We start from the raw sequence: 21,141 nt of genomic DNA on the forward strand, positions 1-21,141 counted from the left end.
GCAGGTGGTAGGCCATATCATTCATATTGGTATGGATTTGTAAAAAAGAATGAAAATGGAAAGACTGTCGCGCAATGCAAGAAAATGTATCCGTAACACGGCTGGTAATAGGATGAAATCCCATCGGTAAGTATTTTGCAGTGCAAGTTTGTTTATTTTAATATTTTCCATTTGCAGGGAAAAATGTCCCATTGTTCCGCATGGGGAAGGCTGTGAAATATATTCGCTTGATACTGACATTCAACAAACGGATGTGAGTATACAAGGTTTTCCTATTTTCTGCATAAAGGTAATTAATGTTTCTACAATGTATATTTTTTATACACGTTGCCACCATCAACATCCCAAACCAACAACAAAATTTTTTTCGAAAAATAACGAAGACAGATAAAGCCAATCGGGCAGCTAAATTCTTTTTGCTTGTAATGTACCTTTTGTAACAACAAACAAATATTTTAAGGAATTTTGCAAGGAATTTTTCATCTTCACGACACGTCTTTGGAACTCTCTTCCAAATAACATATAAATAATAAGCAATTCTAATGCATTTAAAAAAAGCTTTACAAACTATATATATTAATAGTTCATATGTTCATTATAAAGACACTAAAATGTTTTTGTAAGATATATTTTAAATGTCTATTGTTTCTGTTTCTTATTTACTTATATTACTTTAACTTTAATTTTTTTAATGATTTTATTTTTTTTTTTATTTTTGTTTATTGTTTACTTCTTGCATAAAAATATATATTTTTAGTACAGTCATTTATAAGATTTTGTCTTGTACTAAAATGACACAGATAAATAAAGAAATGAAATGCATCCAACTTATAAAGCTCCAAACAGAAAAATATTAGGTGGGCCACTTTTAGACGCACTGCATCAAGAACAAATTGATTTTAATAAGAAATATTTGATAGAAGGTATTATTAATAGATAGAAAAATTCCGCTTCCAACACAAAAAATGTAGCTGCGTTGTTGCACAACTGCGATCATAGAATTTTTCTCGAATCTTACGACTTCTCCAACATTAGAGGAACTTCTGAAAACCTTGCGGATATTGTAAAAAAGGCGTTTAATTTGGGCAAGGATAGATATGGTGTCAACGTTTTTGCAGTTGTAACAGACAATGCCGCTAAAATGGTCTCGATGGGTCGAATTATTAGCCTAATTCATACAACTTGTAATGCACATACCGGAAATTTGCTATCGAAGGATATAATTCGCAAATATGGAAATATTACAGATTTAAAATCTACTTCCACAATTAAATCTGGTCAACAACGCTAAACAAGACTTCATTCACAACTGGTTGAAAATGTAGAAGTGTTTCAGGAGGACGAAGTCTACGAAAACTTTGCAGTACTTGGCAAAGTTCATAAAATAATCAACGAATTCAAAAAAGTCCATCTCGAAAACAAGGTGTGTTTACTTGGCCCTGTGGCCATGCTAGTAAAAACTGCCAACGATTAGAGTTCTCCATAGCGGATTCTTTGGAAGGATGGATAGACCTACTTACTAATGCAAAACCGGAATTGTACGAGGTGGCTAAAGAAAGATGCAAAATCAGCAATGTGGAGTTGACTGCAAACACACACAAGGCTTTGGCAAAATTTGCACGTAAGCTACTAATGATACCAGCATCCACAGCCCAACTGGAAGGAACTGGTCACATGTTTACACTGACCTTCGAAACAGGCTAGAATCGGAACGATCGAAAAAATTGTTGGAAGTATATTTTTCTTTAAGAATAGTAAAGGCGACTTTAAATTTAATATAGAGGAAATAGATTCGTTTGAAAATGAATCTACAATATATTTTATGTTTGCTTAAATTAGTCATATGAAATATATAGAAGAATATGTTTAAGTTTTGATAGGTTGGATGAATTGGCGATCTCAAAAAACGTTTTACAAAATAAATTGTCTGGAAAAACTTTTCTTTATTTTTAATTTTTCAATCAATATTTTGATTGAATCCAAAGAGTTACAAATTACAAACACATTAAATTTTGTTAAGTTTATATTTTTTGTTTATTTTTTTGACACGCTAATTGTTAATGAAATCATTAAATAATCTAATTCTAATAAAAATTTACATAATAAAAATTTTTATGTGTGTGTGTGTTTTTTTTTGTCAAAAACTTATTGTTTTTGCTATGTAAGGTAAAATAAAGGTGGAGGTAATGTGGAATAATATGGTTAAAGTTTGCGTTTGTAGTGGACGATGAAAATGCACAAAATATGTTGGTTTATGATTGGCTAGAAGAGCTGGCAATGAAAATTAAGTTTTTGAAATCAAATGTGGTAATAAGCAATCGAAATCTAGTATGCAATACGATTGATAAGCATGATTTCAGAGTGCCGTGATACATTCACACAATTTGTTTTTTTTTTTTTATTTCAATCACGAAAATCGTGGATTCAATCATTTTTTTAATTGAAATGTCTTCAATCGCGCAAATGATAGTATCAATCACCCATTTTGATTGAAAACCAATACGATTTTCAATTAAAAATTTAATTGACTTTTGTCACTGAATCAATTAATTGTGTGATTGAATCAAACGAAAACGTGATGATTTTTAACATAAAATTCAATCACAGTTTTAATTGAATCAATTAAAATTTTAATTAATTTCGCGACAAAAATCTATCAACTATTCGATTCATTCAATCAAATAATTAATTGAAATTGGCTATAAATTCCATTCAAAAAATTTATTTGAAATAAAAGAAAATATGTGTTTCTTATAAAACATATTCAATATTTTATTATTTTTTGAATTATGCAATAGACAAATAAGTTTGGTTCTTCTCATTTGTGTGTTTTGTTCTAACATAACTTACACCTACAATTTCTGTCAATAACAACTATAGGGTCAAAAAATAAACTATATAAATCATTATCTTCCTTATCATAATAACCATGTCAGCATGTTCCTTCTAATATGTAGATGCGCCTAGATTTCCAATAAATCAGCAGCCTGTAAGCTAAATTAGTTTTTCTGAAAGTAAACAGAATAATTCGAATTTAATTTTGTTCAATTAAAAGTTAATTTTGTTAAACATTACCTGTATATAATATCAAGTTCAATTCTTAGTTCCAGTTTGCAAATTTATAATCTTCTTTTGCAGTTGTAGTCTTTTAGGTGGTGCATTAAGGAGCTCGGTAATTTAATTCCGTTCCAAAATTTCCACGCATTGAAATCGTCTATTAAAATTTGAACCAATCAAAGACCAAAATTATGGGGAAGCAGTGTAATATTTGGTATTATATTGATGATACTTTGCAAATTCTGGAAATAGAAGAAAATATAAATGGAAAATATATATTTTTATTATTTTCGGATATTTTTCATATTTTTAAATCCAAAAGAAAGAACTTTGTACCATTACATAATTCAGCTCATTAGTTTATATATCAGATATACTGTTCTCTACTTGGGTTCAAACTGAAAGAGTCAGGTAAAACAAAAAAGCAATTTAATGCCAACGCTACTTCGCAAGGTGAATCTTCCAACAAACCCATACCGCTCTTGGTTTTAAGAAAACTAGGAGTGAAAAAATTTATAATTTTAAAAGATCAATAAGGTACCCACCTTTTGATTGCAAACATATTCTTATATATTTGATAAAATGATGGAGTTGATGGGATAGATTGGTCAATTTCACGAAATAAAATTGGTCACTAAAAGAAATGAATAAAAAATATATTATTTTAGTCGGTTTAATGTAAACAGGCTTCAATGGAAAACGGTATTCATATTTCACAATTCCTTACCTTCAATAAACGAAGATTGTTTTCCATTTTTACAATACCACAAAACACAAACACAGGTTCAAATGCGTTCTGTCATATATTTTTTCAAACCTTTACCACGGGGCCATTTGTTGTTGCACACTTCATCTATTTCAACCCTTTGCTATGATTTGTTGTTGCTTTCAAAATATTTATGCACACATTTTGAATGCAGCAGACAGAATGTCGCTAATCATGTTATTCAATTTACGCGAAAAACAATAACCCAACCGTTCGTTACGAGTTACATCCACAGACTGATCTCTCAATCACACATTGTTGAATAAATACCCATTCTGTTGTTCTCTTTTCGCTCTTTCCATTGCTCAAAATTATTCAATTTAAATCACAAAGGTGATTGGATAAATCCCATGTATAATTGGAAACGGAAAAATGTTCAATCGTGTTTGTAATTGAAAATTATTTCCGAATTGATTTACAAATTGATTGAATCAATTAATATTTTAAATGGAAACGTAACAAATATCAATCATTTTTTTAATTGGTTTTTATTCGGATTTGATTATTTAATTGAATCAAATGCAGTTAAGTGTTTAATTGAAAAAAATTGTGGTGATAATTTTTTGTGTGTTGTTAAAATCATTACAAGAGTTAAGCAGTCAATACTCAACTGTTTTTTCACCTGAATTGGGGTTGTGTATAACTTTAAAAGCCAACATTAAATTGAAGGAGGGGCGGTCCCAAAATTTTTATGCCATATAATTTTCACAATACGAGACTGTACGGTCGGAGTTAAAATGGTTGGAAGAACTGGGTGTACCGAAGTCTGTTTCAACAAGTGAATGGGCAGCGCCGATGGTGGTAGTTAGGAAACCAAATGGGATGTTGCGGATCTGTGCCGATTTTAAAGTGAAGAATTATTCCACAAATTACAAGGAGGTCAGTTCTTTACGAAAGTAGATTTGAGCGAAGCATATCTACAGGTGGAATTACCGGATTGTGCAAAGAAATTGAAGGTGATAAGCACTCCATTCGGGCTGTATCAATTCCAACACATGCCTTTCGGTGTATCTAGTGCGCCAGGGTTATTTCAAAGACTAATGGAAGAGGTTTAAATGGTTATTCCTCAATGTGTTATTCCTCAATATTTAAATGGTTATTCCTCAATGTCCTATCATCGTCACTAGGTCAAACAATGAAAATCATATTCGGAATGTAAGAGAAGTACTTTACAGGTTTGAATCGTATGGGTTAAGATGTAAGCAAGAAAAATGTAAATTTGCCCAAAAGGAAATTGAGTATGTTGGACACATTCCGTCCGAGAAAAGAGTTCAGGTAATTCGTCTTATGCCACGGCCACAAAAGATACACGAGTTGGAGACGTTTATTGGAAAAGTTAATTACTATAATAAATTCATCGATAAATTTTCAACACTCGCCGCACCTCTAAATGAGCTTAGGAAAAAGAATGTGATGTTTAAGTGGACCGAAAAATAGCAGTATTCATTTAATCAATTGAAAGATGCGATAGTTAAAGCGACAAAACTAGATCATTTCGATGACAATTACCCCATCATACTGGCAGTCGATGCATCCAGCAAAGGTTTGGGCGCAGTTATCTCTAACAAATATACTGATGGGACAAAGTGGCCGGTAACGCATGCTTCGAAAACTGTAAATAAATTACAACAATCGTATTCGCAAGTGGAAAAAGAAGCGTTGGCGGTGGATTTCGGTGTCAAGACGTTTCATCAATATTTATATGGATGGCTTTTCGAACTATTCATAAGGCTTTGACGACAATTTTCCACCCGGCTAAAAAGTTGCCTATTGTAACCCTTCATCAGCTGTAGCGATGGGCTATCGAGTTGTTAGGGTGCGAGTTTTCAATTCGGTACAAGAAATCGTCAGATAACGCAAATGCTTCAACAACAAGTTGTTGAGTTGTTACATGATGGACACTGGGGTAAGAGTCGTATGAAATAAATGGCCAGACATTATGTGTGGTTTCTCAGCATTGACAAGGCAATAGAAGAAAATCACAACAAATGTAAAATATGTATTGAATCAACTGTATGCCTGAAACGTGAGTTCGCAGCTTGGCCAGAAGCAAGTCATCCATGGGACCGAATTCATTTGGATTTCGCTGGTCCATTCCATAATCGAATGTGGCTTATAGTGGTAGATGCCTACTCAAAATTTCCATACACCATAGAACTCAATGCAGCCACGACAGTGTCAACAATTGCATGCCTCCAACGAATTATGTCGATCGAGAGACTCCCTAATACCATCGTGACGGACAATTAGACGCAATTTAGGTGGTGTGTAGGGTGACCTATTGACTTTTTAAAATCTCTGTAACTTTTTTGTTTATGAATATACGTAAATACTTCAAAAGCAAAAGTTTCATATTTTGTTAAGATCTTTATAATGGTTATCAGAAATGAGCATCAGAAGCGTATATGAAACGAAATAAAAAAAATTAAAAATCAAATTTGACGTCGGAGTCAAAAATGACCAATGCACGAAATATAGCCCCTGATCAACCACGAACAACGATATGCGTTTCTTTTCGATCGGACAAATGACGACTCAGCACAATAAATATACATATACCTGGCAACCCTACTATGTTCAGCTGAACAAATTTTTGCATTCGGGAAATCAATTGAATTATAAATAATAGTAGAACATTAATTGATAAATAACTTTGGTCATCAATCAAGTTGCTACTCATTTTATTATATATTGGAGTTTCTGGTGTTTGCTGCCGCTATCTTGAAAACGAGTCGGTTTTTTTACACGCATTGGTTTGAGCTCTATCGCCAACTGCAATTGTAAACAAATTCTTCTTCTTCTATCATGGCTCCCGCTAAACCTTTGATTTGCCCTTCTTGTGAAAAGCCAATTGGGAAAGTTTATTGTGTTGGATGCTCTAAATGCAGCAACTTTTTCCATCCAAAATGTATTGGTTTAACTGATACTGAAGTTAGAAACAATAAGTTTCTTGGATATACATGCGATAAATGCACTGTTACAAGCAGTAAAGTTGTTGGTTGTAATGAAGTCACACATGAGTCTGAGCCATCGAATCATTGTTTTTCTGATATCATTATTAATTCGCCCGAGCAATGTGATGATAGAATTATTGAATCTCCTAGAGGTGGCATTTCAGAGGCTAGTATGAATAAACGTTTCAATGATCTATCGGAGACTTTGAGAAAGAGAATTGATGAGCAAATAAAAAAATGCACTGACAATTTCCACGCCACAGTCGACGAAGTTGTTGGCTCCTTTCGTCACGAATTTATGGGAGAGCTGTGCAAAATAAAAGAGCAGGTAAAGCAATGCAATGTGAAAATTACAGCTATGGACGACTGCATAACTCAACTAAAAAAAGAGATTTGTGATGTGAAGAATGAAGTTCAATCACTTAAGGTGATTACTTCTCATGTTAAAATCCTCCAGAATAAAGTAGAGTACATGGGGAAGCAGAATAATATATTGAATCGGCGGTTAAATCGATCAAATATTGTCATTAGGGGTCTTCCTAACGGAATTCGTAACCTTAATGAAAATATTATTAAAATATGCAGCCTTTGTAATGTAAATGTTAACAGCACAGACTTGCAGCACTGTTGTTACCTTGGTAGTGGATCGTCAATACTAGTCAAATTCAATTCCGTACTTATGAGGGATATGGTTATGGCAAACTATCATCGCGGCCAGCCTATTAAGCTAAGTGCTGTAATGGGAGGAGATTTACATTCTAGAATCTACTTGAATGACCATTTAACTCCAGTCTCTAGCCGTTTAATGTTTCTTTGTCGTAAGCTTTGGAGTATGAAAAAATTTCGAAAATACAAATTGGAGAATGGTGATGTTCCTAATGTTGTAGTAACTTTTTCTGACGGTACGGAAAAATATCTCACAGTTGAGGATTGTGAGAAACTTCTTCAAGAAAATGCCAGGAGTGAAAATTTTTTGCAGACGTAACTACATCTTTCTTATAATTATTATGATACTCTCTTATAATTATTATTACACTTATGATCTCATTTATACAGTGAGCGGAATAATGGGGTGTACATACGTATTTGTTGCAAACTACTTTATTTAAATCTTTATATTTACAATTTTATTAATATAAAGTCTTTATTTCTCTAATTAAATTTAAACATAAAAATGAATAACAACCCTATGTTCAGTCTATTTTGACGCTCACTGTATGTACATATGTATTTATTTCCTCTTTTATTTGTACACACAACAATTTTTTTTTTTTTCTGATTCCATCACGAAATTAATTGATCCACTTGATTTTTATTTTTTAATTGAAATGTCTAATCACGGAAATGATAATGTCAATTAAATTATTGATCCAATTTAAATTAATTGATACTACCAATTTTTATTATTGATTCTGTTTCGATTGAGGGATTTCTTGAATCAATTAATTTTTTATTGGAAAATTTTCGTAGTTGTTTTCTGTGTAGATTCACTGCACACATCCTAAAGTAGTAGTACTAGAGTTAACGTTTCTGAATTACTATGTATTACCATGTATTTTAATTGGTTTTCCTTGCCACAGTTTAAACATGATTTTACTTCATATCAAATTTTATTTTGTGTTAACTATTCGGTTCCCCAGCATAGGCTTTCTTCATTTGATTTATTATTATGGGTTATGACAATCTTGGACCCATTGTTGATAATGCTTCTTATTTCAGAGACAAGTTTAATTCACAACAGGGATGCTTATCATTCGGTCACTTGAACTGCCAAAGTATTCGCCCCTCTACTTATAATACGAAAATTAATGACCTTGGAGCCTTACTTTGAGGCAGTAAGTTCGATTTATTTGGGGTATCTGAGACTTGGCTCAAGTCCTATGTAGCATCCAAAGCTGTTTCGATTCCTGGTTTTTCGTTTGTACGTAACGACCGTCCTAATGTTCGTGGAGGCGGAGTTGGTATTTATATCTCGACCAAACTAAAATTTCGTATAGTTCATCGCTCGACGGATTTCGGGATCTGCGAATCCCTTTTTATAGAGATTGGTTCCGGTGCTAGTAAGATTTTATTTGGAGTGGTCTATCTGCCGCATGGCAATATTTCTTTATTTGAGAACACTCATTATCTTTTGTTTGCGAGGTACGAAAATGTGGTTGTTGTTGGAGATTTCAATTGTAATTTATTTAATGTCACCCGATCCTATGACATGCGAGCTTCATGTTCACGTATGGGTTTATCTATTTTTCACAATTCTCTACCGACGCACCATGATATTGTGCACTCGTCTACATCGTTACTTGACTATGTACTGATAAGCGATATTTCATGTCTTAGAATGTCGGGCCAGATCCAGTGTCCGTCAATTTCCCGTCATTCATTAATTTATGGATCTGTTGATCTGGGCCTACGTAGACATTGTAAGTTCTTAGAATTTCGGGATTACAGTAGAATCGTTTGGGCTGATGTTATTGCATATTTGTCATCTATTGATTGGTACCCTTTTTTTGCGTGCTCTGATATTGATTGTCTTGTTACATTCCTAGGTACTCATTTTCTAAATCTTTTTGGATTTGTCCCGGTTGTTCGACGTTATGTATCCGAAGATTTAAGTTCTTGGCTTAAATCAAGGGATATCCTAATGTCGAGATCTCTCAGGGACATTGCGTACAAGGAATATCTTAGGCATCCGACTGACGTAAATCGTCAGGTTTATCGTAAATATAGGAACCGAGCGAAGGCCATCCTTCGGAGGGAGCGTAGACGTTACTACACGGAGGCTTTTAGTGGTATGGGTACTTCACAGATGTGGAGAGTTCTCCGTGAAGGAGGTTGTATATATAGTGATGATGATTTACATGGCGTATCTTTTGATGCGTATGATCTCAATAATTTCTTCGTTATGTCGAACTCGAATGTAACAGACAGACCGGATTTGAGAAGTGAATTGTTTTCTGATTCGCGCTTTTCCTTTGATTGTGTTTTCGAGGAGGACATTATCAGGGCTATGGACCGTGTTAAATCTGGCTCTCTTGGCGTAGATGGTATTCCCATTAAATTTATTAAGACTTTTTTCCCTTATATTTCTCGATGTCTATTTCACCTATTTAACACTATGTTTATGACATCTGTTTTCCCCACCGCCTGGAAGAGAGCTCGGGTTATCCCTATTCCGAAGAGTAGGAATGTGACTTGTATTAATGATATGAGACCTATTAGTATTCTCCCAGCTCTATCCAAGATTGCTGAACATTTAATTAAGAGACAGATACAGGAATATGTTGACGACCGTCAGATGCTTAGCAGTTTTCAGTATGGTTTTCGGACAGGTCTAGGTACTTCCTCATTGCTCTTGGATTTGACGGAGACGATAAGGGGGTTTGTTGATACTGGTGAGAGTGGTGTGCTTGTTGCTCTGGATTTAACCAAAGCATTTGACAGGGTAGATTACATTAAGCTGATTGGTAAATTGAGGACCAAATTTTTATTTAGTTCTGATGCCTGTAAATTGATTTTTTCGTACTTATCAGGCCGCTCCCAATTTGTCCAATTTGATGGCATTACGTCCGATACACTTTCAATTAGTAGTGGCGTTCCTCAGGGCTCGGTCCTAGGTCCATTGCTTTTTATTCTATATCTTAAAGACCTTTGTAGCTGCATTCCAAAGTACTGTATTCCTTTCCTGTATGCTGATGATATCCATCTCTTTTTCCATAATAGTTGTATTTCTCAGCTTCAAACAAGTGTTGACTGTGTCTTGAATATGGTTGGTACTTGGTTGGAGTCTAATAATTTAGATGTCAATGTCTCGAAATTCAAATACTTGCTTTTTGGACCAGTACTTGAACAGCCGTGGAGAATTGATGTTACTTATAAAGGTACGCCAGTTACAGGTGTTGATGTGATGAAATGTTTGGGTGTTTTTCTAGACGGAAAACTTAATTTTGGGGCCCATATTGATTACTTGTTTTCGAAGGTATTAATTTCCCTACGTAGGCTCTACAGTACTAACATGTACTTACCCTTGTTTGTCAGGAGAAAACTTGCGTTTGGTTTACTTATGTCGAATATTTGCTACTGTATTGAAGTGATTTCCGGTACGACTGGGGAGAATATGCATAGGCTAGAAAGGATATTCAATATGGTAGTACGTTTTGTGTTCAGTTTGGGTCGATTTGACCACGTTTCGGAACAAGCTATTGAATTCCTTGGGATGCCTTTTGCACTGTACGTTCAATTGCGGAACCTGATCTTCTTTTATAGGGCCATCCATTGTGGATCTAGGTTGCTTTTTCTTGATAAGGTGTTTTTCTCCAGATCGACTCGCAATCCACAGATTATGTTGCCTCGTATATCGCATTCTATATGTGAACGTTCCTTCATTGTCCGCGTTGCTCGTATATGGAATAGACTACCTTTAAACCTTCGTAGTTTTAATTTTCCTATTAATACTTTTAGAGCTAGGTTTTTGGAGCTTTCTTTACCACGAATATAATCATTGTTAACGCATTATCAACGGGTGTTCCATAACTCTAAATACACATTTGCAAGTCCTTTGGCTGGGGAGCCATTTTTTCAACGCTTAATATGAGATATTTACTATATCTTAATATATATTTAACATTTAGTATTTTTACTATTTATAAATATTTTTTTTATTATTATTTCTATTTACTACACCATTGTCTTAAAGATTTTATCTAGTTTTTTTTTTTATATATACCATTGTTGAAGTTTATATTTTATTACAATTTTGTGTGATGCAGGATTTTAGGTCTATTTATTGACTTTTGTATCACTTTGTACGATAATAAATGAAATGAAAAATGAAATAAATTGTATTTCGGGGAGTCGTAGGGTGCACGGAAAAAAAGTTTTGGTGTTGTGAAATTGTCTTCGAATATGCTATTTACAAAACTGGGGGGTGACCGCATCGACTTTTTTTCATGTACATTATACAAACTGAAAACATTGTTCTCAAACGACACCTACACCGCAAAACTAAAAACTGTAGAATTTTCTTAGTTGTCATAAATTTCTATACTGATTGACATTTATCTTCATCAATTGTCATTCGATCACTTCCTTTTGAGCTTTCTTAAAATGAGCATCGAATTGTAATCCTTTCAAAAGTGTTTGTTAATAAAGAATATTTTTTAAATTACAACTCTAAAGGCCGACACACAATGAACACGCAGCTTAATTCTTTGCTTCAAAAAAGTTGAAACGGTCATAATTATATGAGTGTGGGCACAATAAATATAAGCTTGGCGCCGAAGCGTGAAAGTAAGTTAAATAAATTTTAACTTTTTCGGCTTCTATTGGCTTCTTTGCTTTTGACGTTAAAAACATTTGTTGCTTGCAGGTTTGTATATGGAAATATAGGGTTGTTTATGTTGTGTTGGAAAAAAGCCGTTTAAAGCTAAGAAAAAAAGCTACAGCATACGCCTGCTTTTTATGCCCACCACCATAGAATGGTGACGGCGGTATAATAAGTTTGTCATTCCGTTTGTAACACATCGAAATATCGATTTCCGACTATATATAAATTCTTCATCAGGGAGAAATTCTAAGACGATATAACCATGCCCGTCTGCACGTCTGTCTGTTGTAATCACGCTACAGTCTTCAATAATGAAACAATCGTGCTGAAATTTTGCACAAACTCGTCTTTTGTCTGCAGGCAGGTCAAGTTCGAAGATTAGCTATATCGGTCCTGGTTTTGATATAGTCCCCATATAAACCGACCTCCCGATTTGGAGTCTTGGGCTTATAGAAACCGTAGTTTTTATCCAATTTGCCTCAAATGTTTTGATATAACATAGCCTCCATATAGACCGATCTCACGATTATACTTCTTGACACGCAAAAAAATTATTCTTTCCTCCCAAACGAAATTTTAGACAAACAAAGATCGTTTCTCATTTGCTTTTCGCTGTAAGGAAGTTTCTTTGAAAGAAAAGTATATACTTTTTGTGATAAACGTTTATTCTTTTCCAGGATGTAAAAACAATTTCATAAAGACTAACTCAAAAAACAATCTTTTCTGGTTAATTGCATTTTCCCTCACATCTTTCTCACTTCCACGTGGTTTTTTAGTTCTTAGCACCTAAATATTTCTGTAATACTAACAATGTAGAAGAAATTATTCGATTTTATAAATTTTCTAAATTTTACCTTTCGCCTGTACGGAGAATCGAACCGCGGACCATGCAATTTGTAAGCCAACACACTATCCACTGAGCTATGTAGCTGTTATTGTCATCAATAGACAATTATCCATATAAGTTATATTTATATAGCATAGCTTGGAGCAGTGGCTGCTCCTTGCATACTAAGGGTACTGGGACCGAACACCAAAAAGTTTTTTTCTGTTTTACATATATTCCAGATATGTTCGGAAAATTCCGAAAAGGTGTTCATTACATTACATACTACTATATTAAATTTTTACTTTGAAACTGTAAAACGTGTCTTATTAAAGGTTTAAAGTCACAAAAGAACAGTGCTTGATATAAACGAAATGGACTGTGTTGTTGGTTCAAGAATAATTTTGTTTATTGGAAAAATAAAAATTTTGTAACAAACGATTTTTTGTTTTGTTGAGAAAAGTTTAAAATTTTGGAAGAAATTCAAAAAACTCTAACAAAAGAAAAACGTTTTCGGTACACGTTTTCCAAATGTTTTTTTCTTTGCGTGTAGAAACCGTAGTTTTTATCCAATTTGCATGAAATTTGAAATCTAGAAGTAGTTTAAGACCATAAAGAGGTGCGCCGAAAATGGTGAGTATCGGTCCATATTTTAGTATAGCCCCCATAAGACCGATCTCTCAATTTAACTCCTAGGGTTTCTAGAAACCGTAGTTTTTATTTTTATTTGCCTGAAATTATAAATATACTGGTATTTTAAACTCACAAAACGTGTATCGGATTTAGATTTTATCGGTCCATTTGGTAAGGCTTCCATATAGACCGATTTCACTTCTTGAGGGTATAGAAGGCGCACTGATCATGAAAATTTGAAACTGAATGTAAAATTTCCAGATTTTACTTCTCGTAATCATTTATATAATGGGGTTGAAAATCTACAGATTTAAGATTTCAAATCAAGACGTTATTTCATAATTTTCTTGTACACTTACAAGAGATGTTAATGATTCGTCTAAAACTCAAACAAAATTGGCTCTTATAAATCTTTATATTTATCTTGTACTATCACCCTCAGAAAAAATCGCTTCTCTAACATATGTTCCAAACATATTTTGCAGGAAGCACATATATTAGCGGATACTGCCGAAACATTAATATGTTTGTTTTATGTGAACATATAAGTTGTGAAGCATTTTGAGCCCAAAAATATTATATGCTTGGAAGAATTTTCCCCAAAGAAGATTGTGTTCATTCCCTCACATAATTTTCACTTCCACGAATTTTTTTAGTTCTTGGCACTTTTTTCTGTAATACAAATAATGTTGAAGAAATTATTCAATTTTATAATTTTACCTTTCGCCTGGACTGAGAATCGAACAGGGAACCATGCAATTTGTAAGCCAACACACTACCACTGGGCTACGTAGCTGTTATAGTTACCAATAGACAAATATCGTTATAAGCATAGTTTGCAGCGCCCACGAGCCGATGCAAACAAAACATTATTCAACAGAAACATATATTTGTTGGCCACGTGGAGCAGTGGTTAGCATGTCCGCCTTGCATGCAAAAGATCCTGGGTTCAATCCCTACTCCGACCGAACACCAATTTTTTTTTTAATTTTTGTATTTATATTTTTATATTATTAAATGAAATTTTTACAATGAAACTTCGAAATGTGTGTTATTAAAGATTTGCAGTCAGAAAAGAACAGTGCTTGATATAAACGAAATGGACTGAGCTTTTGGATAATTTTTTTTATTGCAAAAATAACAAATTTGTAGCAAAAAACTGTTTTTGGTATAAAAGCTTAAAATGTTGGAAGGAATTCAAAAACTCTAAAAAAAAGAACGTGGAGTCGAGTATAAACATACATAAATAATTTTATAATATACACATAAATTTAGTTAGCCGTGAACAGTTTTTTACTAGCATTTAACACCATTTTAAATGCATTTAAAACTTATCGTGTTTTGTACTTAATTTCATTTTTACCCTTAAGGCCGGTATTAAGTTGGCATTATCGTTCTAAAATGACCCTGTTTTGCCTTTTACTTTTCTTTAATAATTCATTTTAAAGAAAATAACCTTTTTCAATTTTTTAGCAAAACTCGAACTTAATGCCCGCTTCCGAATGTCTATTCTCTTTACACGAGTATTCAAATTAAATAATATTTAGACTTTCTGAAACAACATACAAGCAGTTTCACAGAAATTGCTCTCTTTTGATTCTCTCGCTGTGTTATGTTGATATCTCTCGTCAACCCTCCCGGTTTCCATCTCTATTTCTTTCTCTATACTCTCTCTCTCTGTCGCTCTCTGAATAAAATATCACAACATATATATGTTTACTCGAAATTTGTAAATTTATATATGTTTACATTCACACATATTATTTTTATGAAAATATATTCTAACATATTAACATAATATATTCTAACATATTAACGTATGTGTCCCAAACATTTAGTGTTAGTTTAGGAACATTACATGTTTGCACTTAAATATATTGTGTTTAAAAATTGTGCCCGAAACACATACATTTTGTTTATATCGGAACATATGAAAAACATATTTTTCTAACAGTGTAGTTGAACTGCCCTGCTTGGGAGAATATCTGTCACCAAACCCCCCTGAAATTTGAAAGGAAACTACAATATTTGATTCATGGTGGTGGGTATTTAAGATTCGGCCCGGCCAAACTTACTGCTGTATATACTTGTTTTCATTGTGTTCGGCCTTAACAGGTACCTATTTCAATTATAGTCAAATTAGTAATGTATTTCACTTACCTTGCCAACGGTCCATAACGTCGTAGTGATAAAGGTCCAGTTTCAAAGCTCCAATATCCAACATCAGAAAAATTTAATGAAGGTTCATGAATTCTGCAACTTAACTCATGCGAACACTTTACCAACATATGCATACAGTGGGTACATATTGCCCCCATTATTAATGTTCCAAATAATCCCATGTATAGACCAGCATTTTTAAACGCATCCGGCATTGCGAGTATTCCCGTGCCAATATTGCCCTTTAATAAATGTATCATAGTATCCAAGTTTGATGTAGGATGCTCTAAACTACGATGCATTATAGGATTGTAATCTGATGTATCCGAATTATTGACTGTGAAATTGAAATCAAAATGCATGTATTAAACATAAGTCCTGCCACATGGACCGTATTAATTTGTTTACCTTGCGTTTCGTCATTTTGGACATTAACAACCATATTCTCAGGTGAGTTACGAATGTCTGGGCGGGGTAAAGTATTTGAAGCGATCTCGGTACTTTCAGTTCGCAATAAAGGCTGTCTTTCTGACATTTTGGAGTCAGCATTCTGTTCGAAGTAAAAAATAAAGCAATATATAATAAACATTAAACATTATCAAAAACCAATAATGTTGACATTTGGAAGATTGTGTAAATGAAATATGGATAAACGAATACAATCTGTAGAATATGAGTTTTATATTAATATGAATTTAAAAAATTTAATATCTGACTAATTGCATATTCCCCACACATTTCTCACTTCCACGAGGTTTTTAGTTCTTAGCACCTTTTTCTGTAATACAAACAATTTTGAAGAAATTGTTCAATTTTATAAATTTATTAAATTTTTGCCTTTCGCCTGGACGGAGAATCGAACCGAGGACCATACAGTTTGTAAGCCAACACACTATACACTGGGCTACGTAGCAGTTGTCATCAATAGATAATTATCGTTATAAGTTATATTTATATTGCATAGTTTGCGGCGCACACGAGCCGATGGAAACATAACATTATTCAACAGAAACATGCATTTGTCGGAGACGTGGGGCAATGGTTAGCATGTCCACCTAGCATGCCAAGGGTCGTGGGTTCAATCCCTGCTTCGACCGAACACCATTTTTTTTACTTTTTTTACATATATTCCAAAAATATAAACGACTGAGCTTTTGGATAAAATCTTATTTTTTTAATGCAAAAATAATAATTTTGTACCAAAGAATGTTTGTATAAAAGTTTGAAATTTTCCAAGAAATTCAAAAACTCTAACAAAAGAAGAACGTGAAGTCGTGTATAAACATATTTAGGAGTGAACTATTATCTAGCATGCCAAGGGTCGTGGGTTCAATCTCTGCTTCGACCGAACACCATTTTTTTTACTTTTTTTACATATATTCCAAAAATATAAACGACTGAGCTTTTGGATAAAATCTTATTTTTTTAATGCAAAAATAATAATTTTGTACCAAAGAATGTTTGTATAAAAGTTTGAAATTTTCCAAGAAATTCAAAAACTCTAACAAAAGAAGAACGTGAAGTCGTGTATAAACATATTTAGGAGTGAACTATTTTTTTACCAATGTTTAACACCATTTTAAATGCATTTTAAATTTAGAAATACTTTTTTAATTTATTTATTTAGCATAGCGTGCTACTGATTTTAAACAATACTTCGTTAAATTATTAAATTGGATTGGGTAATTTTGACATTACAAAACTTGATCAAAAATTTTCTTTTACATATGAAATGAGAACGTTTTGATAAAAATTGATTCTACTTAAATTTAATCAATAATCTTGAATATTTCGCAAATTGTACGGTTGAACGTCTGCTACATACGTTATAAAACTTTGCATATATTGTAACGAGCCAGTTGCTCGTACATATTATTCCTACTTTTTATTTGAATGATTTATACGGATACCACACTTTTTTTCCCTGTGTACCACTGTACCCATTTAATTGCTGTGAGCCATGGTATCCATTACAGCCGTAATCATTTTATTTATCTTGGATTTAATCAATTTATATAAATACCACATTTTTTCCCCTTTGTACTACTGTATCCATTTAGTCGCTGCGGGCCACGGTAACCATTGCAACCGTAGTCATTGACTGGCATGGAGTACAAGTAGTACAAAGGAAACATGTTTTCCGTCATCAACATCGTTAAAGTTACATGTTGATAATTCTCATAGGGTTGATGACTCAACCTACTTAAGAATGTGGGTTTTCGTCGGCAGTGGCATGAATCAACCGAGGCTTGACGAACAGTAAAGCGAGTGGCAACGACCGCTGCCGAACTTCCGAAAGCAACCACCGATTCATCTTAACGCGGTTCGTCCGCTTACGCGATTCGTTCGCATCCGAGCACAGTAGAGTAGAATCCCCGACTACTTTTCTCCTATCCTTTCCCTTTCCCCCCTCTCTATACTAACCCCTCCCTTAACGCGGTTCGTCCGCTTACGCGATTCGTTCGCTTACGCGGTTCGTCCGCTTACGCGGTTCGTCCACTTACGCGATTCGTTCGCTTACGCGGTTCGTCCGCTTACGCGATTCGTTCGCTTACGCGGTTCGTCCGCTTACGCGATTCGTTCGCTTACGCAGTTCGGCTGCTTACGCGGTTCGTCCGCTTACGCGATTCGTTCGCTTACGCGGTTCGTCCGCTTCAACCAGTTGTATTCCCCTGCCCCTCTTTTCGTTACAGAAACCAGTGCGAGCTCCATCGGCCGTCACCATCATCACCCTCGTATACGAGCACCGCCGGCCCGACTCAACTGTCACCTTCGTGCACGAACACCATCATTAACATCAACGTCCCCGACCATCGTCGACCCGACTCCATCATCGTCATCACGCACGAGCATCAGCAACCTGACATCAACATCATCAACCCACACGACCATCGTCGACCCGACTCCACCATCGTCATCGTACCCGAACATCATCAACCCGACATCATCGTCATCTCAGTACACAACACCGTCGACCCGACTCCACCGTCGTCACCGAACCCGAATCAGTCACCGTCGTCGGCCCGACACCATCGTCATCCCAGTACACGAACACTGTCGGCCCGACCGCACCGTCGTCACCTCACACGATCAACATCGGCACGACCCCACCGTCATCTCCGTGGCCGAACAACACCAGCCCGATACCACCGTCATCACCGTCCACGATCAACGTCGGCCCAACATCATCGTCACTACCGCACACGAACATCATTGGCCCGACCCCACCATCATCAACGTACACGAACACCGTCTGCCCAATATCGTCACACCAGCCAGTTCATCGGCCCTGTTCATCATCGTATCCAGTCAACTCGCCGTCAAGCAATATCGCCCACTCACCACCCCGCGCTGCACGAGTCTCCGTCATCGTCCGACCAACCCAGCCCACCATTCATAGTCGAAGCCCCGCCAGTCGTCGCCAATCATTGCCCTTACCCACGATTGTATTGTACATAAACAAGAATTATCAATAAAACCTCATAAAAGTATATAAGTAGTGTGTTATTATTTAAGGTTTGTGGATCCTTGAAAGACAACCCTGGACGGCCACTGGCCTACCTCAGCCCACGAAGAAAACCACGTTACAAATGGCGCCCGAGCAGGGACCCGATCAGAATCGATCTGCGGAAAATCGTAAAACAACCGCCAGCGAGGATGAATCGAGTTCCCCACACTACGACAACAAGCCCAGCGGTTCCACACAATTGACGACCGAATCACTGGGATGGATATACCTACTAAAGAAGGAGCAATTGATTGAGCAGTGTCAGACTGCTAACATCCCCACCGAAGGCTATACGGTGGATGGCCTGAGGAAGGAGTTAGCCAAATACATCCGAGCCAAACGGCTGAGGGCTTCGACCGAAGATATTCTCAAGGAGCTAGAAGCCGAATTAAAGGCCGAAGAGAACAAAGTAGTGGAATCCCTGATAGTGCCAAACATGGCCGGAATGAAAACTCACCCAGCAACGACTCCCAGACACGAACCGGCCGACCACGAAGTAATGGGTATCGTCCAACGATGGGATTTGAAATATACTGGTGAGGGAGACCTAATGGAGTTCCTCGAGAGGATGGAGGAGCTCGCCGAATGCCATCATCTCTCCCAAGACCGATTATTGCCCACACTCCTCAGCGTACTACAAGGAAATGCCCTGAAGTGGTATAGGGTAAAGAGGGTTGAGATCACGAACTGGTCCCAATTTCGAACGGAGGTGGAAAATTTTTTCTTATCAAAGAGACACACCGCCCAGCTGGAACATTCATTCTATAACCGCCGGCAATACCAGCGCGAGAGAGCAAAGGATTATATCCTGAGCATGTTGACAACAGCACGACAACACCCAAGACTTCGCGAGATGAACCACCTCGACCGAATATATGATGGTTTAAGACCCGAATATCGTCACTATATTCGGAGGAACGATTTCCACACGTTGGATGAATTGATCGGGCTAACCGACGATTATGAGCTATTGAAGAGAGACGAGTCACGTCAATCGCAGCCCCATACGTCACACATGGTGGTAGAAACTCCATACTCCAGAAACGACCACTGTTGGCGTTGCAAGCGCCCGGGTCACTTCCGTACTCAGTGCAGAAACCGCCGTATTTTGTTCTGCTCTTATTGTGGTACGGAAGGAACATTGACTAAGGACTGCAGTTGCAGGACTCAGCGCTACGATGAACGAAAGGATGAGCCACCCACAACCCTATACTTCATTGAGGTAATGATATATGGCCACCCTTTCGAGGCGCTTATCGACACCGGGGCCTCCTCGAGCTATATCTCGGATACCGTAAGGAGCTTCTTGACCCAGCGGGGCATTCAGCCGGAAGTAGGGCAACGTAACGTCCAAATGTCAGACGGACGCTTTACCACATGCACGAATTTGTATGACATCGACGTATTTTATAACGAGAAGAGTACCCCTCTGAAAGCGGCAGTAATTCCTACGCTGGCCGAGAACCTCATACTTGGAATGGACTTCCTCTGCCAGCGAAATGCCACTCTCTACATAGATGATAAACCCATATGCCGCCCTGTTACTGACCCTTTCGTGCCTGCACATTGCCTAAGCGCACTCGTATCACATGATTTCCCCTTGGAGGGGCAGAAGGTCTGTCCTCTCAGGAAAAATCCAAAATCCAGGAAAATAACCCAAACACACATACCCAGGAAACGTCATTCTACTATAAGAAGAGAAATGCATGGCAATCGTCATTCGGTCCTAAAAGGCCCTTCGAGGAAGTCGGGGCGAAAGCAATCATACCCGAAGAAGGTTGCTCCGCCAAAGGGACTAACGCCCCCACTTCAATCCACACCGCAGATGAAAGCCAGGGCAAGAGCAAGTTTAGGTCGAGAGACGGTAGACCGAAAAGTGACAATGGGGTCCCTTAGGGGGTCATTCCGTCGCTA

At 36.2% G+C, this 21,141-nt stretch overlaps 1 protein-coding gene across 3 annotated transcripts in view; it reads right to left on the minus strand.

Moving 5' to 3' along the window:
- Positions 1 to 2,745: 2,745 nt before the first annotated feature.
- Positions 2,746 to 21,141, minus strand: part of LOC142225729 (proton-coupled amino acid transporter-like protein pathetic) — a 93,829-nt gene continuing 75,433 nt past the window's right edge. For 2 of the 3 annotated variants that reach the window (XM_075295560.1, XM_075295561.1), the window contains 5 exons: positions 16,128 to 16,269; positions 15,720 to 16,056; positions 3,603 to 3,691; positions 3,076 to 3,299; positions 2,746 to 3,008 (listed from right to left, as the gene is read on the minus strand). In XM_075295560.1, coding sequence (XP_075151675.1) covers positions 3,247 to 3,299; positions 3,603 to 3,691; positions 15,720 to 16,056; positions 16,128 to 16,269 — 621 coding nt within the window. In that variant the 3' untranslated portion in view covers positions 2,746 to 3,008; positions 3,076 to 3,246. The remainder of the gene's footprint in view (positions 3,009 to 3,075; positions 3,300 to 3,602; positions 3,692 to 15,719; positions 16,057 to 16,127; positions 16,270 to 21,141) is intronic. The other variant, XM_075295562.1, reaches the window with a different exon arrangement.

This window comes from Haematobia irritans, chromosome 2 (genome assembly GCF_050003625.1).
Source record: "Haematobia irritans isolate KBUSLIRL chromosome 2, ASM5000362v1, whole genome shotgun sequence".
Classification (NCBI taxonomy): domain Eukaryota; kingdom Metazoa; phylum Arthropoda; class Insecta; order Diptera; family Muscidae; genus Haematobia; species Haematobia irritans.